Genomic DNA, 27,802 nt, shown 5'->3' on the forward strand with positions numbered 1-27,802 from the left:
GATCCTTTGGGGCCTCGGACAGAGGTGTGGGTGCAGGTTTTACACCTCTTGCTATGGCAAGGGAAGGTGGCGGGAGTGGAGGATGGGTTGGTGGGGGGTGTGGACCTAACTAGAGAGTCGCAGAGGGAATGGTCTCTGTGGGATGCTGAAAGGGGTGGAGAGGGAAATATCTCTCTGGTGGTGAGGTCTGACTGTAGCTGGCAGAAATGGTGGAAGATAATGCGTTGCATCTAGAGATTGGTGGGGTGGAAGGTGAGGACCAGGGGAATTCTATCCTTGTTGCGGTTGGACGGGTGGAGTTCAAGGGCAAAGGTACGGGAAGTGGAGGAGATGCGCTGGAGGGCATTGTTGACCACCTGGGTGGAGAAATTGCGGTCCTTGAAGCAGGAGGCATCTGGCATGCTCTGGAGTGGAATTGCTCTTCCTGGGAGCAGATGCGGTGGAGGGGGAGGAGTTGGGAGTAAGGGATAGCGTTTTTATGGGGGGGGGGGAGTGGAGTAGGTTTAGTCCAGGTAGCTGTGGGAGTAGGTCTATTTGAGGTAGATGTCCATGTTGATTCATTCACTGGAGATGGAGATAGTTCAGGAAGGGGAGGGAAGTGTCCGAGATGGTCCAGATAAACTTGAGGTCAAGATGGAAAGTGTTCGTGAAGTTGATGTGAAGTGTTTGTAAAGTTCAACCTCCTCGTGGGATCATGAGGTGGCACCGCTACAGTCATCAATGTAGCAGAGGAAAAGGTGGGGACTGGTGCCAGTGTAACTATGGAGGATGGACTGTTCCATGTCCTCGACAAAGAGGCAGGCGTAGCTGGTACCTATCAGGTGCCCATAGCTACCCCTTTGGTCTGAAGAAATGGGTCTGGGAGGATTCAATGGAGAAATTGTTGAGAGTGAGGACCAGTTCAGCCAATCAAATGAGTGTGTCCGTGGAAGGGTACTGGGTGGGTTGGTTGGAGAGGAAGAAACTGAAGACTTGGAGGCCTTCGTCATGGCAGATGGACATGTACAGGGACTGGATGTCCATGATGAAGATGAGACGTTGGGAGAAAGTGAGAACTGCAGATGCTGGAGATCAGAGCTGAAAATGTGTTGCTGGAAACGCGCAGCAGGTCAGGCAGCATCCAAGGAGCAGGAGAATCGACGTTTCGGGCATGAGCCCTTCTTCAGGAACCTGAAGAAGGGCTCATGCCCGAAATGTCGATTCTCCTGCTCCATGAGACGTTGGGAGCCAGGGAAACGAAAGTCATGGAGGAGGTGGAGGGCATGGCTGGTGTTCCGAATGTATGTGTGGAGAAGGTGGGATGCCAATCAGTAAAGCATTGGATTAGTCAGATCTAGAGGTAAGAAAGATACAAAGAGTTCCTCATCCATGGTCCTATTCTAGTAAATCTGTTTCTCAGCTCTCCAAAACCCTAATGTACTTCATGTGTAAGCCAAGGCAGACTGTTTGGCTACAGGTAGTTTGACAACCAAATCCAGTGTCGATCTCTCTCTTGACCACAGTGTAGCCATTCACAACAGGTTAGCACTTTGGAGTGAAAACCCCAAATATGTCTGTCCTCCTTTGCTGGTAGAGCTGGGGCATCAGAAACATTGTGGTTTTAGTGGCCTGCTACTGAAATGCGATTAAAAACTAAACGTTGAAAATGGTTTCTCCCTTGATTTAGTTCTCAAACGTGGACCTGTGAGCAGCAGATATCCTCCATTACCCTGTTTGTGTGGGGACTGGCTTTTTTTCCATCTTTGACCCTTCCTACTTATCCTTACTGTACTCCAGATGTGTACACTTCCAATAGGCCATTGAATAGTAATCAGGAGAAGGACTGTTCCTGGACAATTTTCCTCTCTTGGTGGCTTGTATCACCCACTGCCCTAACAGTTGAGCCATCATGGAAGATTCCATCTTGATCATTCTAATTTAGTTTCTGATTAATAACATTTGGAAAGAAAAGGCTTCAAAATGTTCACGCCAATGGAGACAGAACATGGAGAGCTGCTCAACAGAAAGCCAGCACAGGCTAGATGGGCTGAATAGCCCGCTCCTGTGATTTGCATACTTAAGTGATGTTAGTGCTGCTGTTTTCATTCAACCTATAGTGGTCTCAGATATATGGTGGCTCGGAAATATAATTGTTAAGTCAGCTCTTTCGGGGAGTTGGCATAGATATATAAGGCCGGACAACTTCCTTCCACATTGTAAAATTTGTTTTAAGTTGTCCTGAGATCAACTAAAGGTGACTTTTTTCTAATAGCTGATAATCTTATTTAAATTTATTTGTGTCTAGAAAGCCAACTTGAAACTGCCAAAGCATGTCCTATGGTAAAGGAGTGGTTTGTATATCCAGGCAACATGCTGCAGCAGCCGAATCTTGTGCCAGCGCTAGCACCTGATGTACCAGGTACCACATCATTACCCTCATGTGTTTCAACAAGTTTGACCAGCCAACAGTAAGGGCTTGCACTGGTATAGTGCCTTTTGTGTCTTCAGGATGGTTCAGTCAACCTGTTAGCATGGGTTGAGAGATAGTTGGTATATCTAGCTGTGCTGAACCTGACCTGGGAATGCTTGGTGCCAACACTGACTGTAGAATAAATGGTCCATTTACCAGCACTATATCCCTTAATCTGATGTACTTATAGGGTTAGATGGGGAACAGCAAGCAGTTGGGGTTTTATGCAGTACACTTGCAAGGAAGATACTAAATGCTCTGCAAATGTTTCACAGGTATCTGCAAGTGACTATTAAATCATATTAGCTTAGCATTACTCACAATATTAACTACAGTTCTATTGTAATTACATTGTAGCTTCTCCCCTGTTTCTGGAATGTCAAACTGCTAGGTCAAAAGAAAATATATGACTTTGGGAACCTAAAGTAAAAGCAGATAATGCTGGAAGTAAGCTGCAGGCCTGACAGAAAGAGGAGTGGGACTTTAAAGAAAAAGCTAACCTTGGGCCGAGATCCATGGTCAAATCCCAGGGGTCCCATTGCTGAAAGTTAACCTGTCTTTTTAGTTTACAGATGCTAACAAACCTGTTGTATATCTCTGGCACTTAGTTTTCATCTGATTGCTCCTAGTGAGAATGCTCCCTAATTATTAAATAAAAAGAGCTTTCTGAGATGCTGCCCTTGCCACTGACCTCTGTAAGCTCAGAAAATTCTACTCCATTTGGCAGTGGGGGAATTCACAAGCAGATGTCTGCACGTGTGCAGTTTCCTGCAGAGCCTCAAAGGATAGTAGGAGCCCTGGATGATTTTGTTTCTTCTCTATGGCAGGAGCAGTGAGGCTAATTCTTGTAATCTATCCACTAATCGAGCTATGGTCAGTTAACTTGGCAGAGAGCAAAAATTGGCAGAACCTTCTCGTCTGTTTGCATCAGGGCAGCTCTTGTCTGTGCTTTTGTTCATTCTTTAACTTACAGAGGAGAATCATAACTTCTGACATAGGTGTATAATTGCTACCTCAAAGCTGTGTAGTTGCACTGCAGTAGATCAAAGTATGTTTGAACCTGCAGAAGCAGGTGGTAACCAAATGCAAATGTTTTATTTGCAGGAGGAACTCCAGATTTACAAACCTTGTGGCTGACAGAAGGGTCAGAGGTTAAGAAATTACGTTACTGCACATTTCTCGCATGTTTTGGCTTACAGGATTTTGCAGAGGAGTTACTTCCTCTTAAGCTTTCCACTGCTGCTGTTTGCTGCCTGCTGACCTATGTTACACTGCAGGTAGGGAGAAATGATTGTTCCCTTTGATCAAGCTCACTTATTTGCAGTCTTAATGGTATAATGGATAGAATATGAGTTTCCACACACAAGTGTAAATCCTGCAACTCAATAGCAAAATAGAAGTCCGGTCTGCTTCTCAGATGGGGGAGAGTTAGATTAGGCAGGGAGGGAGAGGGAGTTTAGTGGGGGAGGGAGTGAAGCTGGACATGGAGGAATAGAAACACTTCATCAGTACAAGAAGGCACGAAACAGGAAAATAGTTCATGATTTGATAGTGGGAAAAACTCATTCAGGAAATACCTATTGTGGTTAACTAAGATGATCACTCCCCCAAGAGCTTAACTATAAAAGTAGCAGTGCTGAAAATGTGTTGCTGGAAAAGCGCAGCAGGTCAGGCAGCATCCAAGGAGCAGGAGAATCGATGTTTCGGGCATAAGCCCTTCTTCAGGAAGGGCTGAAGAAGGGCTTATGTCCGAAACGTCAATTCTCCTGCTCCTTGGATGCTGCCTGACCTGCTGCGCTTTTCCAGCAACACATTTTCAGCTCTAATCTCCAGCATCTGCAGTCCTCACTTTCTCCTATAAAAGTAGCAGTGTTAAGGTTCACTGATGCCACCAAGTAAGAAACAGTAAGTAATTTTAAGAGAGGCAGGCTGCACCATGGCCTTTCAATATTTAAAGCTAAACTAAAAGGTCTAAACTGCGCTGTGAGAACTCCACTCTTTAGATTCCATGATATAGGCAGCAGTAGAGATCACATCATTTGAAAAATGCTGCAGAAGGATTGGAGGGAGCATTTGAAAAAAAATTTCAAAGAAGACAAGCAAAGTAAAACTTGGAAGGGGAAATCTTGGTTGAATTGAAATTATTGTAAATGTCTGAGAGATTGGAGAAGTATGTTACAGACTCTGAGTTAGCATTAAAAGGGAGCTTGCTGTATGATGAGATGAGGGAATACATGAAAACATGAAGGTTAATTTAGTGAAATGTCAATCAATTAAATATAAACTGAGTCTCTCTAAATGATCTCGAGTCATGAGTTGATAAACATAACAGAAGACGACTTGACTGAACGTGTTGGGGATGCCTCGAGAGGTTGTGCTCACCTAAACTTGTTGACATCAAGTGATTCAGACCAGGAAATGAAAGTCATGACACCCTAGGGAGGTAGATTAGATTACTTTAGATTAGATTACTTACAGTGTGGAAACAGGCCCTTCGGCCCAACAAGTCCACACCGACCCGCCGAAGCGCAACCCACCCATACCCCTACATTTACCCCTTAGCTAACACTACAGGCAATTTAGCATGGCCAATTCACCTGACCTGCACATCTTTGGACTGTGGGAGGAAACCGGAGCACCTGGAGGAAACCCACGCAGACACGGGGAGAATGTGCAAACTCCACACAGTCAGTCGCCTGAGGCGGGAATTGAACCCAGGTCTCTGCCGCTGTGAGGCAGCAGTGCCACCGTGTCGCCACCAGGTAGTAACCACAGGACGATCAGATTCAGCATGATCTCCTAGTAGAGTGAAAACAATTCAGCATGATGCTTATGACAGAAAGAAAAACTCACGGTCATACTTTTCATGTCCACCAATCATCTCAGAGTGGGTTATAGCAAATGGAAGTACTTCTAAAGTGTGATCACTTTTGTAATGTTGGAAGTGCAGCAGCCAATTTTGTCAACAGCAGTCCCTGACAAACAGTAAGGTGATAATGACTAGATTTTTTTTTCTGATGTTTGAGGGATAAATATGGAGCAGGCATAATGAGTCTACTCTTCTTTGAAATAGGACATCTATTACACCCACCTGGAAGACGGAATATGGAGCCTCAGTTTAATATCTCGTCTAAAAGTGGCTTCTCAGACATTGTAGTATGTCATCAAAGCTGCACTATCTGCCTTGATCTTTGTACTCAAGTCTTGGAGTGGAATTAGAACTTAATGTTTAATTATGCTTCATTGACTGTTTCAGGTAAACACGATCAGTTGGGAGGACCTGGATGCATATTTATCTCAGGCTCTCATTGTCCGGGACAAGACAGCTGATCAGCTTGCTCAGAGAAAGGTATATGAATTACTTTATCCACCTATTTGACCTAATAGTCTATTAGGACTACAGTGACTTTATCACTTACTTGGTCTTGGTCATTTTCAATGCCTTTCAGTGACTGTGCCATTATCAAGCATATAATTTCTATGCCTACCTTTTATTATTCCAATAACAGAAGAAAACTTTGTTCCGTCAAAACTGCAGTCAAACCTGACCCCTGTTTATAAATGGTTATCTGTGACAAAACAAATAGTGCCATGTAACAAAGGAACTATATGAATGAGTTTTTGATGCTGATAGCATGCTCAGTTATTTAAAATGAATTAATGTTTGTCTTTTAAATATTTGGCATAAGTACTGCTAACACCTTCTATTCTTCCAATAACTGGGAATTTGCTTCAAGGGTTCACTTCCTCCCATTGAATTTAAAGTAACTTGCTCATCTGGCCTTCCAACCTTCATATATCTGGACCCTTACCACAGCTCACTGAGGTAGATGGCATTTCTATATGCTATTGTCTCCAAACTCCATGTTGAAAAACATGGTATATAGTTACTTACTAGCAATGGCATAGTACATGACTGAGGATAGGTATTGACTAGTGAACAAATTAAGTTCAGATCAGTTGTACAAGCTTTTGCAAATAAAAACAATCAATTTAACCTGCTTTATTTCCATGACTACTTCCTTAACATGTTTCAATACAGTCCATCTTCAAAGCAATATTCAATGGTTACTATGACTAGTCTTTGAAAGACTGTCTACATATTGGCAAAACTTTCACTAGAATGAGATAAGAAAATGAAAATTTAAATGGGTTAGCAAAGCAAAGGGATTTGAGCACAGAGTTCAGAGATCACTAAAATAAGCAGTGTGTGAAGTAAAAGATCTTTTCAAAAAAGCACAAAGAAGTACTAGGGTTTATTGCTCGAAGGTTAGAAATATAGGGATGTGATGCTAAGTTTCTATAGAACCTTGATTGGACTACAGTTTCTAGTTCCAATTGCCAGATTATACAAGCATGGGAAAGGATTTATAATGACGATATCAGAACAACAAGGTTAAAACTATCAGGAGAGGGGGAGAAATGGACCTGTTCCCTTGATAGAGTAGACATAGAGAAAATGTTTCTAATTGTGGGGTAGAACCATCAATATAAGATAGTAAGCAACATCAACGTATGAAAGAGGGAGATGGTGATGTAGTGAGAATGTCATTGGACCAGTTATTTGGAGGCTTGGCTAATGCTCTGGGACCGTCAGCTCAAATCGTACCACAGCATCTGGTGGAATTTAAATGCAATTAGGAAGTCTTGTAATAAAAAAGCTAGTTTTATGACAATGATTGTCATTTGTTGTAAACAAAAATTCTGGTTCACTATTATCCTTTTTGTAGGGAAGAAATCTGCTGCCCTTACCCAATCTGAATCCAGATTCATAGCTGTTTGGTTTTCTTACACTTGTTCTCGGTTCAAGAGTATTTAAGGTTGGGAAACACACATTGGCCTTGCCAGCACCTAGAAATTCAGTAAGGAATTCTGGCAGACATTCTTCACGCAGTGAGTGATGTGAATCTACAACTTACAGGAGGTCATGGTGGCAGATTTCAGGAGAAGCGAAATAAGCAGACAAGAGAGAAAGGAATCTGTTGATGATGGAGTTAAATAAGGAAGACCTGAGTGGAACTTGAGTGCATTGGGTGGGCCACGTGACCTATTTGTGTTTGTAGTCTCTCTTGAGGTTTCAGTACTGCAGTAGGATTCATTGCTCAGCACACTTTTTCACCTCCACAAAAGCAGGGATAAAGGGCCAACACTGGAGGAGGTAACATTGGAATATACAGAGGAGGGCCTTTTTATAACTGACCAGAGGGGAATATTTGTTGTTAACGTCTAACTGGTTCACCAAATCCTTCCATTATCAGAAAACATGAGGTCTGGCCTACAGTCCAATTCCATTAGGTTGATTTAAGACCCAATGAAATTCACTAGCAAGCCATTCACTAAAAAAATCATTCGTTTTACTCTCTCCTTCCAACGATTCTCAAAATGTACCTCTCCAACTGAACTTTTGGTCATTTGATTTAAAATCACCATTTACAGTTCAGTCAAGATTTACTTGACAATAGCCTCATGAAGTGCTTAGTTTTAATACGTTAAAGGTACAATATAAACACAAGTTCTTTCTGTAGGCTTGAGCAGTAAGTGCTTGTGCTGCACACAACAGGGCAACAAATAACGTACCCTAACAAATACTTATTGTTCTGCACTGAGTGCTGCCTTCCTCCTATTATCTGTATATCTCCAGCCCATAGTAACAAATTGCGGGAAGGATGTAATTCTTCTGGTCCCATCCCCTTGATCTAGGGATTTATATAATTCTTTCTCTGTGATCATAAAGTGCAACTTTGTCAAACTAAAAATAAGAAGAGATTGGGAGGCCAGTGCATCTCTTGAAATGTTTGCATGGTGTTGGGTTTCTCTTTATGTATAGACTTGCACTGTTTTATGTTCACATTGTGGTAGATCTCACACCTCTGAATTGCAGTCACAGAGCAAGAATGCCACAAAGATCGTATCTAGCAAATGAACTGTGCTCCTGTGTTGTGTGCAGACTCATGTGGAGGATAAACGTCAGGGCTTTGGCACAAGGGCTGGGAAATGGGATTAATTGGGTAACTGTTTCAAAGAATCAGTACAGGCACAAGAAGACGGATGGCCACCTTCTGCTCTGAATGATTTGGAATTGTTGCATGACCCATCAGTTTGTGGGAGTTCACTGTAGATTTGGGACTACCCAACTTTGAGACAGCAAACAGAACACCAGGCTGACACAGAAATGCTGCAAAATGTATGGATACTTTGTGAATCAATCACTGGGTCACAAGCAATCATTCGGCACCATTTCTGAATACTTTTGCGGTTAGCAGTGTTTGAGTCAATATGCTGCGCTTCAGCTGCCATCGCTAATCATTAGGTAAAATGCTGTTACTGGAATTTTAACAATGCAGGAGCTGCTTCACCCTGGATAAGCTATCTCCGACATCCACTGACCCTGCAAGAACCCAAAAAAACCTTACTTTAAAACTAAATGGATCTGAATGTCACACACAATGTTGACAAACCCTAGATGACCAAGATCCATCAATAACAGCGTCTTGGTCTGCTGGCTGTTTGGGCAAAATGAATGCAATGACAAACAGAGTACTACAAAAATCTTACAACTTATTTCAATCTGATTCCATCCTGCACTTTAGAATTGTGATAATTTTTCTTGTATTGAGGCAGTAAAGAACAAAAAGTGGATTGGAAGGTGCAAAGTGGTTTAAGGTACAACTTGTAGATTTAGTTAATTATCCAGAATTTTCTGGGGTATAAACCAGAGCCCCATTATGAGGCCTGCAGTTAAGAGTGTGGTTTCTGCTGTAAGGCAGCTGAACTTTGACTCCTGACTTTCTTTTCTCATACTGTGTTACGGGGCAGTTGCTATAGCGCACACGACTCATTATAACACATACAATGCTTGCCTCCAGAGGACTGTTGCTGTTGGAGTGAAGACAGATGAACAGCGAACGCTGTGTGACCATTGTGCATACCAAATACGGCAGTGAAATAGTAGAATGTAGTTTTGAACCTGCTTGTGAAATATGCTTTAAGGTACCGACACTTAGTTTAGACTATGTAATGATTCAGTCTTGTTCAATTTGGATTCTCTGTTCTGGATTATTAAAATACATATTATTGGCTCATAATTTAAAACTGAAAATGTTGAACTTCTTCCCCCCACCCCCACTTTAATTTAAAGAAAAGCCAGTCTTTTCATTAGTAAAATTTGCCCCTTGCAATCCCTCATTTGAACTGCGCACATTCCATCATGCTAGAGTGGGTAATTTATAATGAGAGTGTCCTGCAGTGCAGGGGAAATGCTTCTCATTAAAATATCTGACAGTGCTGAACAGACCTGGATGCATTGGGACTGGTTATTGGCAGGACCTGTGAAAAATAACCTGATCCTCTTAGAAAAACCTCTGCAAACAATGATTAGACAATGCTTAAGTGGTCCAAGCGAGTGGTTAAAGAGACTCAGAAGGGCTGCGTGTGTTGCATGGGTGGGGCTAGCCATCAGTGAGACAAGAATCAGATTGCTCTTTGGAGCTGTCTGTGTCTGCAGCAGCAGCAGGTGTTGCCTGTAGAAGGGTGCAGTCTTGCAGTAATCTGGGGGAAGGGAAGGGGAGGGAAGTGACCCAGAACACCTGCCTGTCATCTGCCACTGGTCTGGGGCACCTGCCGTTGGGGGTGGGGTGTGGAGAAAGAGGGTGGGGCATGACCATTGTTGCAGGTGGTCTGGAATGCAGCAACCACAGTGTTACATCTGCCGCAGGTCTGGTGCACCTGTCAGGGTGGGACATCTAGTCATTGTTTGGACTCTTGGCAAGTGTTGCATCTGCTTGGAGTTTGTGTGATTTCCAGCAATGGACAGACAGCTGGCTGCAGTTCAGGGGTGCTTGGAGCTCAGTCAGTCTCTTTCCTACTGCTGATAATGAAGGAGTCTAAACGCAACTGCCAGCCCCTGGATTAGGACAACATAAACAGTCCTGGGGAATTATTTATAAGTAACGGTTGTAAGCAAGCGAAAGCTACATTTCCCAAATAGAAAATGAGGGCTTTTTATCCTAATCACTATATTATCGCTGGGTATTGTTGCAACAATTCTGCACCAACCACCTATCAAAACAAACAGTGTATTAAAGCTGAAATTTGTGAGTAAAACAAAGTTAACCCCTTGTCAGGCTGACCGGATAATTTACCATAAATTGCAAAGCCTCCTAAAGCAGCACAGAAAGAGTCCATTGAGCATGTCCCAGCTCTTTTGAAGATCTGTCAAATTAGTCCCATTCCTGTAGACAGAACTTGTTTTTACCATGATTCTGCAAAACTTTATCCCTTAAAACACTGTTCTCTTTTAAACATTACTGTGAAATCTTCCACCACCCTTTTCAGATTTTGGAACTCCCTATTTAGAACATAGAACAGTACAGCACAGAACAGGCCCTTTAGCCCACGAAGTTGTGCCGACCATTGATCCTCATGTAAGGTAAACTTAATGTACGAACCCTCAAATTTCTGTGACCATATACATGTCCAACAGTCTCTTAAATGTCCCCAATGACCTCGCTTCCACAACTGCTGCTGGCAACGCATTCCATGCTCTCACAACTCTCTGTGTAAAGAACCCGCCTCTGACATTCCCTCTATACTTTCTGCCAAACAGCTTAAAACTATGACCCCTCGTGTTAACAATTTCTGCCCTGGGAAAAAATCTCTGGCTATCAACTGTATCTATGCCTCTCATTATCTTAGTTAAAAATCACACAACACCAGGTTATAGTCCAACAGGTTTAATTGGAAGCGCACTAGCTTTCGGAGCGACGCTCCTTCCTTCATCACCTGATGAAGGAGCGTCGCTCCGAAAGCTAGTGTGCTTCCAATTAAACCTGTTGGACTATAACCTGGTGTTGTGTGATTTTTAACTTTGTACACCCCAGTCCAACACCGGCATCTCCAAATCATCTCATTATCTTGTACACCTCAATCAGGTCCCCTCTCTTCCATCTTTTTTCCAATGAAAAATGTCAGAGCTCAGTCAACCTCCCTTCGTAAGATAGGACCTCCATTCCAGGCATCCTGTTAAACCTCCTCTGAACCCTCTCCAAAGCATCCACACCTTTCCTATAATAGGGCGACCAGAACTGGACACAGTATTCCAAGTGCGGTCTAACCAAAGTTTTATAGAGCTGCGACAAGATCTCACGGCTCTTAAACTCAATCCCCGTTAATGAAAGCCAAAATACCATATGCTTTCTTAACAACCCTGTCCACTTGGGTGGCAATTTTAAGGGATCTATGTACCTGCACACCAAGATCCCACTGTTCCTCCACACTGCCAAGAATCCTGTCTTTAATCCTGTACTCAACTTTCAAGTTCGACCTTCCAAAATGCATCACTTCACATTTATCCAGATTGAACTCCATCTGCCACCTCTCAGCCCATCTCTGCATCCTGTCAATGTTACGCTGCAGCCTACAACAGTCCTCTATACTGTCAACGACATCTCCAACCTTTGTGTCGTCTGCAAACTTGCTAACCCATCCTTCAATCTCCTCATCCAAGTCATTAATAAAAATTACAAAGAGTAGAGGCCCAAGAACAGAGCCCTGTGGAACACCACTCACCACTGACTTCCAGGCAGAATACTTTCCTTCCACTACCACTCGCTGTCTTCTGTCGACCAGCCAATTCTGTATCCAGACAGCTAAATTTCCCTGTATCCCATTCCTCCTGACCTTCTGAATGAGCCTACCATGGGGAACCTTATCAAATGCCTTGCTGATGTCCATATACACCACATCCACCACTCTACCCTCATCAACGTGTCTAGTAACATCCTCAAAGAACTCAATAAGATTTGTGAGGCATGACCTGCCCATCACAAAGCCGTACTGACTGCATTTAATCAAGTCATGCTCTTCCAGATGGTCATAAATCCTATCCCTCAGAATCCTTTCTAACACCTTGCAGACGACAGACGTGAGACTGACTGGTCTGTAATTGCCGGGGATTTCCCTATTTCCTTTCTTGAAGAGAGGAATTACATTTGCCTCCCTCCGGTACGACTCCGGTGGAGAGCGAGGATGCAAAGATCTTCGCAAGCGGCGAAGCATTCACATTTCTCACTTCCCAAAGCAGCTGAGGACAAATCTGGTCTGCTCCTGGCGACTTGTCAATCTTAATATTTGTCAAATGTTTCAGCACATCACCTTCCTCAATCTCTATCCGTTCCAGCATGCTTACCTGCTCCTCAATGATCTCATTCTCTACAAGGTCCTTTTCTTTAGTAAAGACAGAAGCAAAAAACTAATTTAGGGCTTCCCCTACCTCCTCAGACTCTATACACAAGTTCCCTATGCTATCCCTGATTGGCCCTACTCTTTCTTTGATCATTCTCTTATTCCTCACATACGTGTAAAAACCATTTCTCCTTGTATTCCCTTTTGTTCTTTTGCTAGTTACCTTAAATCTGTCATTACCAGTCATCATGCAAGTGGAAACATTTTCTCTCTGTCAGTTTTACCAAAGCCCCACATAATTTTTGACAGTCCCATTGCATTGCTCTAATACAGTAGAAAAGTTTATTTATTTTTATTCATTCAGAGTATGTTGGTGTTGCTGATGAAGCTAGCAGTTATTGCCTATCTCTAATTTATATGTTAACTTTATTGTTTGCTCCAAATATTACCAACAACAGGCCTCTGCCAGGCTGTTCAGATAAACTCTTCAAGCTGCTGAATGTAGGACTGAAAATTACTGCCAGCAGATCTGACAGATCAAACATGTGACTCAGAGTCCTGCAACATAAACGTAAACTGGGCTATTTACCACTAAACATTTATTGATTGGCTTTAAACTGGTTTTTGAAAGACCTGGTCCAGCCCACGTGTATGACTGTCTACCCTGTTATGCTAACAGTTGAGCTGGAAAGATCTGGCTTCAACCATCGCTTTGCGCCAAGATAACTTTTTCCAGATAGCGAGCTGTTGTGAAAGGTAATAATCCTCTCCAATCATGCAGGCGATTTTTAAATTTTGTGCTCCGGCAGGGAGCCTCACCTCCAGGGAGCACATAACCGGAAATTCCAGTATTTTCAGATTCATGTTAATGATCATGCACAGTGTTTATCCAAATCTCTAATACACCCATCCTGGAGGTCAGTTTCCCTGCTCATAGCACAGAATCAAAGCATTGCCTTCCTGTTTCAGTATTTCAAATCTGGGGGGTTTGTGAATAAGCAGCTCTAATCTAATCAGACCATTTGTGTTCACAATGTTTTTAACACACTCAAAATCCATTCAGTTGCCCAGAATTAAATTCATAGGTCTGAGCAATGAAGGCAAGCATGTTAAATGCCTTGTTAACCACCCTGTCTTCCTTTGATGCAAATTTCAAAGAATTATGTACCTAAACAAATTTGTTAGAATTTTTTGAAAATGTGATCAAGGGAAGTTCACTCGATGTAGTTCATATGAATTTTTGCAAAGCCTTTGACAAGGCCCCACATGGGAGACTGAGAAGGTTAAAGCACGTGGAATTGAGGGAAACTTGTCGAGATGGATCAGAATGTCAAGCAACATCAGAAGAGCAGAAGAGTCAACATTTCAGGCGGGGGGACCATTCATCAGGACTTTAATGAAGGGACCTGCCCAAAATGCTGATCCTGCTGCTCTTTTGATCCTTTTTGACCTGATGTGCTTTTGCCAGCTCCACTTTTTATCGACTCTGACTTTCCAGCATCTGCACTTCTTACTATCTCGGAGATGCATCAGAAACTGACTTAGTAGTAGGACACAAAGGGTAGAAGGCTGTTTGAGTAACTGGAGGCCAGTGTCCATGGTGTACCACAAGAATCAGTACTGGGATTGTTTGTTATATACATAAATGATATAGATGAAAATGTTGGGGGGGGCAATGTTAACCAAATTCGCAGATGACACCAAGATTGGTAAAGTGGTTGATAGTGAAGAAGATAATTTTAGGTTACAGAAAGATATAGATGGGTTGGTCAGATGGGCGAACCAGTGGCAGATGATATTTCATCCTGATAATTTTGAGGTGATGCAGTTTGGAAGAAGAAACAAGAAACAAGATGAGGGAGTATTTAGGAAAATGTGGATGGTCTGATTAGCCAGATGAGTTTGCAGATGACACGAAGATTGGTGCATTGCTGATAGTGCCGACAATTGTGAAAGGATGCAACAAGATGTACATAGATTGGTGACTTGGCCACAGAAGTGGCAGATGGCGTTTAATCCAGACAAATGCGAGGTGATGCATTTTGGAGGATTAAGTTTAGGTGTGAATTATTTTGTAAATGGCAGAATCCTTAAGAATATTAACATACAGATGGAACTGGGTGTGCAGGTCCGCAGGTCCCTAAAAGTGGCTAAACAGGTGGCCAAGGTAATTAAGAAGACATATGGCATGTTTGCTATCATTGGCCGGAGCATGAATTACAAGAGTTGGCAAATCATGTTGCAGCCATATAAAACCCTTGTTAGGCTGCCTTTGGAATATTGCGCACAGTTTTGGTCACCACACTACAAAAAGGATATGGAAACTTTGGATAGAGTGCAGAGAAAGTTCACCAGGATGTTGCCTAGTCTTGAAGGCATTGGCTATGCGGAAAGGTTAAAAAGACTAGGATTGTTTTCACTGGAAAGACAGCGGTGAGAGGAGACCTAATGGAGGTCTACAAAATTATGAGAGGCATAGATAGGGTGGATAGTCAGAGGGTTTTTCCCAGGGTTAAAGTTTCAATTACAAGAGGGGACAGGTTCAAAGTGAGAGGGAGAAAATTTAAGTGCAAGAAAAGGTTTTCACACAGAGTGTGGAATGCACTGCCGGAAGTGGTGGTGGAAGCAGGCATGTTGGCGACATTTAAGAGGCAACTGGATGGTTACATGAATAAGAATGGAAGAGAGGGATATGGACTGAATAAAGGCAGAAGGTTTGTTTTTTTTGAGTTTAGTTAGGACATAGTAATCGGTACAGGCTTGGAGGGCCGAAGGGCCTGTTCCTGTGCTGTACTTCTCTTTTGTTGTTCTTTTTAATCAATAGCAGGACACTGGGCAGCTTAGAGCCGACTAATAGCCCTTCTGTTAATCGTAGAAGTCCTGTCTTTGTTTGTTTTACCAAAATGCAATATCTCGCCTTTACCCAAATTAAACGCCATCCGCCACTCCTCAGCCCACTAACACAATTAACTCAGATATCTTTGTAATCTTAGATAACCTTATTTCACTGTCCAGTGTACAGTACCACCAATTTTGGTATCATCCACACACATACTTACCATGCCTCCTAAATTCTCATCTAAATCGTTTATATAAATGACGAGCAAAAGTGGACCGATCCCTGTGGAGCATTGCTGGTCACAGAACTCCAGCCTGAAAACAACACTCCACCACTGCCCTCCGTCTTCTACTGTCAAGCCAGTTATATCCAGTTGGCAAGCTCACCGTGAATCTCGAGTGATCTACCTTTACTAATTAGTCTACCGTGTAGAACCTTACCAAAACCTTTACTAAAGTCCATGCAAAAAACGTCTACAGTTCTGCCCTCATCAATCTTTTAGATTACGTCCTTAAAAAATTCAGTCAAGTTTATGAAACATGATTTTCCCTCCCACAAAACCATGCTAACTATCACTAATCAATGCTTGCCTTTTCAAATGCATGTAAGTCCTATCTTTCAGAATCACCTCCAACAATCCATCCACCATTGATATCAGGCTGATGGGTCTGAAGTTCCCAGGTTTCTCCTTATAGCCTTTCTTAAATAAAGGCACAACGTTGGTCACCCTCCAGCCCTCTGGCTCCTCACCCACGGTTATAGATGATGCAAATATCTTTGCTAGGATTCCCACAATTTCTTCCCTAACTTCCCACAACATCCTGAGATACAATTGATCAAATCCAAAAGATTTATTAACCTTTATGTTTTCTAACATTTCCTCTTCTGTAATGTGAACTGTTTTCGAAACATCACATTTATTTCCCTGAGTTCTCTAGCATCCATTTCTTTCTCCACAGTAAAAACTGACACAAAATATTCATTTAATATCTCTCCCATCTCCTCAGGTTCAACACATGGGCAATCTCATTGATCTTTATGGGGGCCTTTTCTCTCTCTAATTGCTCTTTTGCTCTTATTGTCCTTGTAAAACCTCTTTGGATTATCTTTAACTTTATTTGCCAAAGCTATCTTACATCCCTGCTTTGCCCTTCTGATTTCCTTCTTAAGAATGCCCCGACACTCTTTATATTCTACAAGACATTCATTTGATCCCAGTTGTCTATATCCAAAAACAAATCTTTCATATTCTTGACTAGAACTTCAATATCTTTATTCATCCATTGTTCCCTACTTGTACCAGCCTTACTCTTCACTCTAACAGGGACATGCTGCCTCTGAATTCTCATTATCACACTTTTGAAAGCTTCCCACTTGTCAGTTGTCCTTTTACCTGAGAACAGTCTACTCCAATCTACTTTGAAAGTTCCTGTCCCATATCATTAAAATTTGCCTTACTCCAGTAAAGAACTTTAACTTTTATGGAAGGCTTATTCTTACACAACACTCTTTTAAAGCTAATAGAATTATGATCACTATTCCCAAAGTGTTCCCCTACTAACACTTCAGTCACTTGCCTTATTTCTCAAGCGAATGTCAAGTTTTGCTCCTCCTCTAGTAAGCATATTTACATTTTGATTAAAAAAAATTATTTTACACATTTAATAAATTTCTCTCCATCCAAGCCGTTAGCGCTATGGCAATCCAAGTCAATGTTTGGAAAATTAACATCCCCTACTATTACAATCCTATTATTTTTACATGTATCTGAGAACTCTCTGCATATTTGGTCCTCAATTTTCCTCTGACTAGTGGGGGGGGCCTATAATACAGCCCCATCGAGGCGATCATCCCTTTGTTATTTATAATTTCTATCCATATAGTTTCACTGAATGATTGCTCAGAAATATCCTTCCTATTTACAGTACTAATGTTTTTCTTAATCAAAAATGCCATTCCCCCTCCTTTCTTGCCTTCCTTTCTATTCTTCCTATAGCATTGAAAACCCAAAACATGGAGTGCCAGTCCCTGTCCTTCCCCCAGCCAAGTTTCTGTAATAGCTAAGACAGGTAAAAACAATGACTGCAGATGCTGGAAACTAGATTTTGGATTAGTGGTGCTGGAAGAGCACAGCAGTTCAGGCAGCATTGGAGGAGCAGCAAAATCAACGTATCAGGAATAAAGGCAGAGAGCAAGGCAGACATCCCAGTCCCATGTTCCCCTACATGCTCTTCAGTTCACCACTCTTCTCTGCAAGACCCCTTGCATTGAAATAAATGAAGTTTAATTCTTCAGAGTTACCTTGTTCTCTGACTAACCACTCATGTCTGCTTTTCTAATTAAATTGCTCTTTACTGATTCTGAACCATCTTTATCTGTCTTTCTATTTTGACTGTCACTCAGACACCCCCACACCCCTGTCTACTAGTTTAAAGGCTCCTGAAATAGAACTAGCAAATCTTCTTGCCAGGATATTGGTCCCTTTTCAGTTCAGGTGAAATCTATCCTTTTTGAACAGGTCTCTTCTGCCCCAGAAGAGATCCCAATGATCAAAAAAATCTGGATCTTTGCACATTGCACCATCTCTTTCACTACTGATTTATCTGCCCTTTCTTTTTATTCCTAATCTCATTAGAATGTGGCACTGGGAATAAACCAGAGATTACTACCTCTGGAGTTTTGCTTTTTAGCCTTCCACATAACCTCTTAGAGTCTTGGAATCATGCATTAAGGAAGCAGACCCTTCGGTCCAACTCGTCAGCGCCAACCAGACATCCCAGCCTGACCTAGTCCCATTTGCCAGCATTTGACCCTTGTCCCTCTAAGCTCTTCTGAATCATATACCCATCCAGATGCCTTTTAAATATTGTAATTGTACCTGCATTCACCACTTCCTCTGGCAGCTCATTCCATACATGCACCACCCTGTGTTGCCCCTCAGGACCTTTTAAATCTTTCCCCTCTCACCTTAAACCTATGCCCTCTAGTTTTGGACTCCCCCTAGGAAAACGACCTTGGCTATTCACCATATCCACGCCTCGCCTGATTTTTCAAACCTCTCAATTATATGCACTCTGCAAAGCCTTAGCCCTTTTCCCAACTATGTCATTCCTATCAATCTATACAACAATGTCCTCAATCCTGACAACAGGAAGGCAGCATATCATCCTAGATTCATGTTCACGGCCACAATGTCTCCTGTCTGTGCCCTTGACTGATAACAATTATTCTTTTAAATATTGACAAACCCCACTTAACATAAGAATCATTCTCAGTGCCCAAGATCTGACTGCCACTTCTATTTTCCTCTGACAGACTGTCCCCTTCAGCAGTACCCAACACTTATGCCCCAACAAAATCCTCTAGTCCACATCATTAAGTGCCAGATTCTGTGGTTTTATTCCCAGGTTCCATGCTATTATTCCAGGGTAGCCATATAAAGTGTTGCAATTCCTAGTGCCAGACTCTGAAATAAAAGCTCCAAGTCATTCAGTGTCAATGGTGTGATATACTTGTCCAGCTCCTCCCACAATGCTCAGAGTATCATTCTGTAACAAGAGGAGCCATCAAACCCGTCTCATTTTTTGTGTTTATAGAGTAACAAATACCTCACATCCCTTTCAAGGCAGGGATGCATCTGGAGGTCAGGAGCAGAAATAGTTTTGAGCTTTGCTGTTCTGCTTCATGATGTTGCTTGATCCGTCTCCCACTCCATCGGTACATGTTAAACTTCTGTAAAGCACTTCTAACGACTTACAACTATTTGTGTGGCATCCATTGTGACAGGAGCATTTGTGAACACACTTAAAATTGAGGAGGAAATCTAGGTTGAAAATGGAAGCCTTAAGCCCTTCAAAGAAAATATGAATGATTTTATTTATAAGAATGAAATCTGTGTGTAAAGGAATCCAGTGACCAGCATGTTAGACACTGGCTTCTGGGATTAGATGGTAAATTGAGAATGAGTTGAAATCTGACACGTGTACTTCACTGTGCTAACTGCTGTAAAGCAAAGTTAAGTGGCTGAAGTTTAGTGTGGAACAATTCTATATTTAAAATTAGTAAAAGTTGTGATTAAATGTAGAAGACTACATTTATTCTTTAGTTTAGAAATATTTAGCAAATTGCTCTCAAACTGCATGTATACATCCTGTTGATATGTAGGTTGACTCCTTTAGTGAGTTTGTGTTGGACATATACTTGCTCCCTGCAGTTGGTGAAGGCACGATCCATTTTATCAATGAATTCCCACACACCAGGAAGCCCCAGGTTTTGATCCCTGGATCTATGTTGAATCAGCTAACTTTGTGGCACAGCATGAGGCAATGTCATTAGGGTCAGTGCACCCAGTTTGAGAAAAGGAAATTTCTATCCAGAGATGCCTTTTCCCAGAAGTATCCAGTGGAAAATGCAGACAAATGAGCAGGTGATGAGATTTTGGGCTAAGCCATGAAGCCCCACTTTGGCGAATAGCTGGCCAGAGTGCCATCTTTTGTCTGGATCAATGGATGAAGAATGAATGATGCCTTGAGGGGGAGAGAAAATTGAAAATAAAAGCAAACTTAAAAATTAAGCTTGGGACACTACGCATGTAGTTAGTTATTTCACTTGAGTTTTGTCGACATCATGCTGATTATAAGGCAGAGATTTTTCCCATACCTATCTGAATCCCATACTGTAAAGGTCAATGAGGAGCTTAATTGAAATACAGTGCACGCTTGGAAACTGGCAGTGGGATTTGTAGCAAATTTACTGGGACACTGGTATTGTCTTAACTGCTGTCGGTTGTAGTTCACAAAGCCCTACTGTCTGTTATCTATAACCCAGCAGACGGAATCCCTTCATCTTAATGTAATGTTAGATGCCTTGCATTCGGACTATTGTCTTTAGTCTTCTGCAGATCAGCCGCTTTCTCTGTCCATGTGCGGGAACTGCTCAGTTCACCAAGACTCTGGCTTTCTTCTTTTGTTCCCTTATTTCTCTCTCTGCTGCACTCACTTTCTCGGCTGGAAGAGAAGAACAGACTCAGGTTGTGAACATCACTGGAGCCATGTAGAGCATGGGATTTGGTCACAGGTTTCTCCAAAAAACTAATTTCTCAGACACGTTGATTTGCAATATGCACCTACGAACCTTTGAGCTGATTTTTTAAAAAGTCCCTTGTCTGTCCTGATGAATGAATGCACACTCTCCTTCTGTATTTACCAACCATAGTAATGATAAGTTAATCCTTCCATTTACCTCAAGTGAGAACTGCTGCATGCCCTTTTATTTCTTTGGCCTTTCGTTGCTTCAATTTTCAAAATATAATTACCCCACAAAAAGCCCTGAGGTAGGATTGTTCAAAGTGAAGCGGTAATTCTGCGTGCAGATTGCATTAAGTATTCATAGATTCAAATTGTGGGGATTTATATGCCTGTGTGGCTTCTGTCTATACTATGCTATTGGGGTTAACGAGGAGGAAAAGATTTGCATTTGCATAGTGCCTTTCAAGACCTCAAAATGCCTGGAAGCACTTTATAGGGAAATAAATATTTTGAAGTGTAGTCACTGTGATGACCTAGGAAACACAGCAGTCAGTTTCCACATGGCTATTTGTTTATGACCACAAATTCAGTCTTGGTGATTTTGATTGAACAATCAGTGTTGCCCAAGGACATGGGGTATGTTTCCCTGATTCCTCTTCTTCAAGCGAGTGCCAAGATATATTTCATATTGACCTGAGAGGGCAGGTGAGCAAGTTGATTTAACGTTCCTTCAAAAGGTGGCACTTCTGGTGCAGCAGTCGCTCAGTGCATATGGTTTGTGGAGGGAAGCATGACATCTAGTTCAGGGGAGATTGAGAAAGCTACCTACTGAGCCACATTGAACCCTGCTATGTCAAATATAGGCCAGACTGGGGAAGGACAACCTGCTTGATTGATACTCTCCACACTGAAATCATAGGACATTAAGTATTGTTGCAGGGTATTTTGCCTGCATGTGATTCATGGTCACTGTACCCAATCTAGCCAGAACCCAGCATCTTAGGAGAGAAGAGGAGGAAAAACACATTTGCACCATCGAGCTGTGTTCAGCATGTTATGTTTCTAAGCTGTTAATCCAAAGAGAAGAGCGAGTGGTCCTTGATGCAGGGCTAGTAATTCAGGGAGAAGGGCTGGTAATAGGTAAAGTCACCATAGTCTTACTGGACCACAGGCCTACTCCCTCATGAGAGAGAGACAATTGGTGGTGGTTAAACTTGATGATCACTACATCTCAGGCGAGGGGACAGGTTGAGAAGAAGATCCCTTCATGGTAACTTCAGCTGGGGCAGGAATTAAACCCATGCTATTGACATCATTCTGCTTCTTACACCAGTCGTCCAATCGACTAGCTAAACTGACCCTGTTATGTCTGGTGATACTGGGAGTAGAGATTGTAATTCAAGGAACGGTGATTGTAATCGTGGGAGTAGGGCTAGTACTCTGAAGAGCAGGACTAGTAATCCAGGGAGCAGAGTAGTAATCTGGGGAGCGAGGCTAGTAATCAAGGGACAAGATTAGATGAAGGGCTTTTGCCCGAAACATAGATTTTTCCTGCTCCTTGGATGCTGCCTGACCTGAGGTGCTTTTCCAGCACCACTTTAATTCCAGCATCTGCAGTACCTAGTAAACCAGGGAGCAGAATAATAATCTGGAATGCGAGTCTAGTAATCCAGGGAGCAGAGTAGTAATCTAGGGAGCAGGACTAGTAATCCAGGGGGTGTGAGTTCAAATCCCATGGTATTTTGAATTGGAAATAATTTGAAAGAAAAATATTGGAAGGTGAAACTGATATCACTTAAAATAGCCTTGAAAATATCCAATTGTCATAAAAATGCACGTTCTTTATGGTATTATATCTGTCATCCTTACCTTGTCAAACTCGCCTCTGATGTAGCCAGTGATAACAGCTTCTCAGGTCTACTAGAAATGCACATTAGATTCCTGACTTGTCAGATATAACTATAAATCAAAAGTTGATTAATAAAATTAATTATATTTGCTTTTAACTGGAGAAAGCAAGAGTGTGGTGCTGGAAAAGTACAGCCGGTCAGGCAGCATCTGAGGAGCAGGAGAATCGATTTTCGGGCAGAAGCCCTTCATCAGGAATGAGGCTTGTGGGCCGAGGAATGAGAGATAAATGGGAGGAGGATAGGCCTGGGGGAAGGTAGCTGAGAACGCAATAGGTAGATGAAGGTCGGGGAGAAGGTGATAGGCTGGAGAGGAGGGTAGGTTAGATAGATGGGAAAGACGATGGACAGGTCAAGAGGGTGGTACTGAGTTGGAGGCATAGGACTGGGATAATGTGGGTGGAGGGGAAATGAGGAAAGTGGTGAAATCCACATTAATCCTGTGTGGTTGCACGGTCCCAAGGCAGAAGATGAAGCGTTCTTCCTCCAGTCGTCGGGTGTTTAGGTTTTGACGATATGTTCACCAAATGACTCTGATTCCAGCATCTGCAGTCCTTACTTTCTCCATCTAACTGAAGAATCCATAATTCCTAATGCTTACTCAGACAAGTTAAGCAAATGACTGAGATCTGTGTCTGCATCAAGCATTTCTGTTTAACCAGTAGTATGTACAGTTATCCCGTAATTCTGTTTCTTTCAAAACCAACTAAAAAGACTGTTCATCTTGTCCTGTTGTGTTAAGTAGCAATTATAGGTGTAAACACCAGACTCCATAACTGTACTTAAATCAGCAATAGATGTAAAACACTGCAACATGTGAAGCTTAGTCCTTGACTTTATCTCACCTAGAGACTAAATGTGTTTGCAAATTGTTTTGTGCACCTTTCTGGCTGTGCAGCTCAAACCTACTTTAACCGTTCAGTTCATGTCGATGGCACCAGATGGACTCCTTGCTGACAGCCTGTGTTTCGCACAGCAAGTCCAGCAAGTGAATTATTTGCTGTCATTGTCTGGTGATTAATCTTTGACTTTCTTTTTCAGGTGCCCCGTGTTGACTCTCGGGCTGTGCACCTGGCCTTCCTCTTTGTTCGAGGCCTGTCCATACTTGTTTCAGCTAATAGTGCTTGTGGCTTTCCATTTCAAATGGGCGACCTGATGCCGTGGGAAGTGTTTGACGGAAAACTTTTCCACACAAAGTACCTGCAGTCGCACAGTGGATGTAAAGCAGAGGACCTTCTAGAAAGGAATGTGGGTATACAGATGGACTGTGTATGCTTGAGGTGATTCTCAACTAATGATGGTGGTTTACAGTAGGTTGTTTTCCAAAGCAAATACCATCTGGTAATGCACATGCAAAACCAGTTATTACTAAGAAGGTGAACTTAATGATTAATCTTGATGGTACAAATAAGGCCAGCTTCTATCCACATATGCCAGGAAATAGACGTTTGACTTGTTGTATACATCAAATGTAAAGTTGTTGGATAGGAATTGAGGAGCATGTTCACTTCACTTGTGAACACATTGTCTTCTTTTTGTTCCAAAAATCCTATCAGTGGTCAGTATAACTAATAACGAGGGTTTTCACTGCAGTGTGCCATCTTACCCTCATTAGCTGAAGACACTACAAGCAGATTCCAAAAATGCCCCCTCACCAAAGCACTCATTTTTCTTGTAGCAGTTCCAACAGTATTGACCATTAAGCTATTTGGTCAGACATGGCATCACTTCCTGTCAGCCGACATCCATGTTGTTACTGGATTGCAGTCAGAAGACTTTTCCTCTAGCCTTTGGTTGGGTTGGGGGGTGGGGGGTGTTGTCTGTGTGGGGGGGTTGAATGTGTGGGGATGTACGTTAGATATTATGCTTCTTCCTGATAGTTAACTCACAAGTGACTAGCCTTCATTCATTGCAATACTTCATCAGCTACTGACCTTGCTGTGTCACACATATACTTTTATCTTAATTGACCATATATATTCTCACCCTGGTCTTTGTCCCTGTTCTTCTTTACCTAATCTCGCTCCCTTGAGTGCCAGGGACACAGACTTGGACATTTATGAATTAGTTTGTTTAGTTGATCATTACCAGAATCACATAGAGTGAAAGCAGGTCTATGTGACCTTTGCTAGAGGAAACCCTAACTTCACTTAAGGTCATTTTAAGCCTCTCACCTTTGTCTCTTCCAGCCTCATCTCCACGGTGCTCATGGAAATATTTATCAGCAAAATTGAGATTATTAGCTGCTTATACCATTCTCTCCCTTTCCCTGGCCTTGAAGCTGCATTTTCCTTCACGTTCTCTCCTCTGTCCTCTTATTTCCATTCTGAGCTCAGCCTGTCCCTGAGATCCACCTGTTTTTTTCTTGTTCCTGATATCCAGCAAACTGAACTGTACTTCCTGATTGTTTCCTTCCTCTTTCAACTCTGCCAACATCATCCATTTTTTTTCCTAAAAGTATCCTTGATCTCTTAGGTCCTTGCAAACTATTGATTTATCTTCAATTTCAATTTCTTCACCAAAGTCTTTGAATATTTTATTGCCACTTTATCAACCATAATTTTGATTTTTGTCAGGCATGCCTTCAGCTGCCAAACCTCAATCTTGGCTCACCTATGCATGAGCTCCCTCTAATTAGATTGCTGCCATGCCACAATACTGAAACAGCCCTGACCAAAGACTCAAATTACATCCTATGCCACTTATCCAATGGCATTCATCTAAGTTGAGATTGTTGTGTCTTATCCAGTCATAGCCAGCGAATCAGTCTCAACGTCTTCTCTTCTCACTCTCATACCATTAGTTCTGTGTTGCCCAAGCATCAATCCTTGGTTGCCTCCTATTTCTCACCTACAGGCAACAACATCTGAAAGTGCAGTGTATTATTGGGCATGTATATTGACAATAACTATCTCTACCTCGCCACCATCTTCACTGAATCTTCCACACTATTTGTTCAATTTCTGTGGAGGGTGACCTGATACTTTCTTCAACCCAGTAATAGGAAGAGTTAAAGCAGTCCCTGTATCAAGTTTCCTTGTCACTGACTCCATCCTTCTCCTTGGTCTCTCAGACCTAAGCATTTCTTCAGTTTTGGTCTTCTGAGCATCCCTGATTTTCATAATTTTGATTGTTTGCAGCACCTAGGAGATAGTGAGGACTGTAGATACTGGACGAGTCAGAGTCAATAAAGTGTGGCATTGGAAAAAAGCACAGCAAGTCAGGCAGTATCTGAAGAGCAAGCGAGGTAACATTTCAGAGCTTAACCCTTGTTAGGAGTATGCCCAAAACGTCAACTCTCTTGCTTCTCAGAAGCTGCCTGACTTCCTGTGCTTTTCCCAGCGCTGCACTTTATCAACCATAATTTTGATTTTTGTCAGGCATGCCTTCACCTGCCAAACCTCAAAGCTCCAGAATTCCTTTTTGAAATCATCGCAGGGAGGCAATGGCCTATTATTGTTGGTCTATTAATCCAGACACCCAGACAAGTCTTGGGGATCCAGGTTCAAATCTTGCCATGGCAGATGGTAGAATTTGAATCCAATTTTTTTTGAAAGTCTGGAATTAAGAGTCTAATGATGATCCATTGTCAATTGTCAGAAAAACCCACCTGGTTTATTAATGTAATTTAGGGAATGAAACTGTCATTCTTATCTGGTCTGGGCCTACATGTGACTCCAGACCTCTAACTGATTCTTAACTGCTGTTGGGCAATTAGGAATGGGCAATAAATGCTGCCTAGCCAACGATGCCCTCATCCCGTGAATGAAAATGAATGAAAAAGCCTCTCCACCTCTCTATCTCTACCTCTCTCTCACTCCCCCCGCTTAAACAATCTTTCAAATCTACCTCTTTGACCATCCTCTGATGTGCTTTGGAGTTAAATTTTGTTTGATTGTGTTCCTGTGAAGTCCCATGTGACAGTTTACTGCGTTGAAGGTTGTGGATGGAGGTCTAGTGATACAGCGGTAGAGTTCCTACTTCTGGGCCAGAAGCTATAGTTAAAGTTCCATTTCAGGACTTGTTGGCCATGGAATGTGTATTCATAATGTAGCCAAACAAGTTGATTGTAAGTATGTAAATCCTTCCAATGTGGCTGAGAGCTTGCTGGTCAGCTGTCCTGCAGAAGTCAGTGTCAAACCATTGCAGTCCCTTGGCCATTAGCATGGCCTAATCCAATGCAATTGCATGACCCAGCACTTGGAAACGAGGAGGGAAAACAGTCAGATAGAGTGGTGCTGTACATTGCAAGTTTTTTGTTCCAGTAATGGCTCCCACAAAATGTCTGAAGTCATGTGATACCTTTTTTGTCAGATTGCTGATCATTTTGGTTCTCTTTTGTAGGATATTCTGCTGCAGGAATTCCAGAAGCTGAAGTCCCTCATTAACAGTATTTGTGTGAAAAAGAACAGGGACATACAGAGCCGGCCCCGGCTGCACACAACAGGTCAGTGGCCAGGGCTGCATTCACTATTCATCGTTCAATACCTTTTCTGAATTGTAGACACTGCTGAAATGGGATGAAATATTTGATTAAAAATTGCCTTTGACAGTGTCCATAAGTGAGAAAGAGGAAAAATCAGCAGAGAAAGGGAGACTTCTTGGAAAATTGTGCATTTCTCTTTGTTCTGAACTGTATGAGAGAGGCAGTTCAGTAAAACTCACTCATTATTTATAATATTTGCTTTTGACCAATCTATTGATTAAAATGGATCTGTCAATGTTCTGTATCGATAGAAAATTGGGAAAGGCCTGGTACCTACAGTGGAAGAGGTCGATATCACGTGGCACAGCCGGAACAGCAACTGCCTGCTTATTGTCCATACCGTGCCTATCGCCCAGATTATCAGGCAAGGTATCCACAGCCTCCAACGCCAACAGGTATGCCTAAAAGTCACTTCTATCATCATTATCTGTTATGTTTTAATGCTTAATTTAGAACTAACCCCAAAAATATCTACTGACATTCTCAGTGGTGAAGGTCATGGGTACAATATAAGAATTAACTATCTTCCTAATGGAGAATAAGGTATTGGTTTACTATTCTATATGCATTGTCACTATGTTCTCACATCTGATCTTGGTTACTGTTGCATTACGTAATCCATAGATGGCTGAAGTCTGTAGCTGACCTCAGTGTCACCAAGACGGGGAGAAAGGTAAAACCATCTAGGATACCTGTTCTCACTTGTGTAGCAATCCATGCTACAAAGAGCATTGGATTTAATGGTTATGCCCACCTTAGAGATTATGCTCTTGCTGTCTCTTTTTATCTTTCGAGATGAAAATGAACATGTTCATCGCCTGGGAAAAATGACAGAATTCTGGCAGGTCTGTAGGTGACTGAGGTGGAAATGCAGTCAGAATGTTCTGCTGCAAATACGACAGGATACCACAC

The 27,802-nt window shown here is 42.2% G+C and overlaps 1 protein-coding gene across 4 annotated transcripts in view; it reads left to right on the top strand.

Moving 5' to 3' along the window:
- The window catches only part of fam120b (family with sequence similarity 120 member B), a 103,145-nt gene that overhangs the window by 56,821 nt on the left and 18,522 nt on the right, over positions 1-27,802 (top strand). For 3 of the 4 annotated variants that reach the window (XM_072580384.1, XM_072580382.1, XM_072580383.1), the window contains exons 4-9: positions 2,285-2,398; positions 3,554-3,726; positions 5,706-5,798; positions 23,446-23,652; positions 26,749-26,851; positions 27,142-27,285. In XM_072580384.1, the coding sequence (XP_072436485.1) occupies positions 2,285-2,398; positions 3,554-3,726; positions 5,706-5,798; positions 23,446-23,652; positions 26,749-26,851; positions 27,142-27,285 (834 nt within the window). Of the gene's footprint in view, positions 1-2,284; positions 2,399-3,553; positions 3,727-5,705; positions 5,799-23,445; positions 23,685-26,748; positions 26,852-27,141; positions 27,286-27,802 lie in introns of those variants that run through there. The other variant, XR_011961787.1, reaches the window with a different exon arrangement.

This window comes from Chiloscyllium punctatum, chromosome 11, assembly GCF_047496795.1.
Source record: "Chiloscyllium punctatum isolate Juve2018m chromosome 11, sChiPun1.3, whole genome shotgun sequence".
NCBI lineage: Eukaryota > Metazoa > Chordata > Chondrichthyes > Orectolobiformes > Hemiscylliidae > Chiloscyllium > Chiloscyllium punctatum.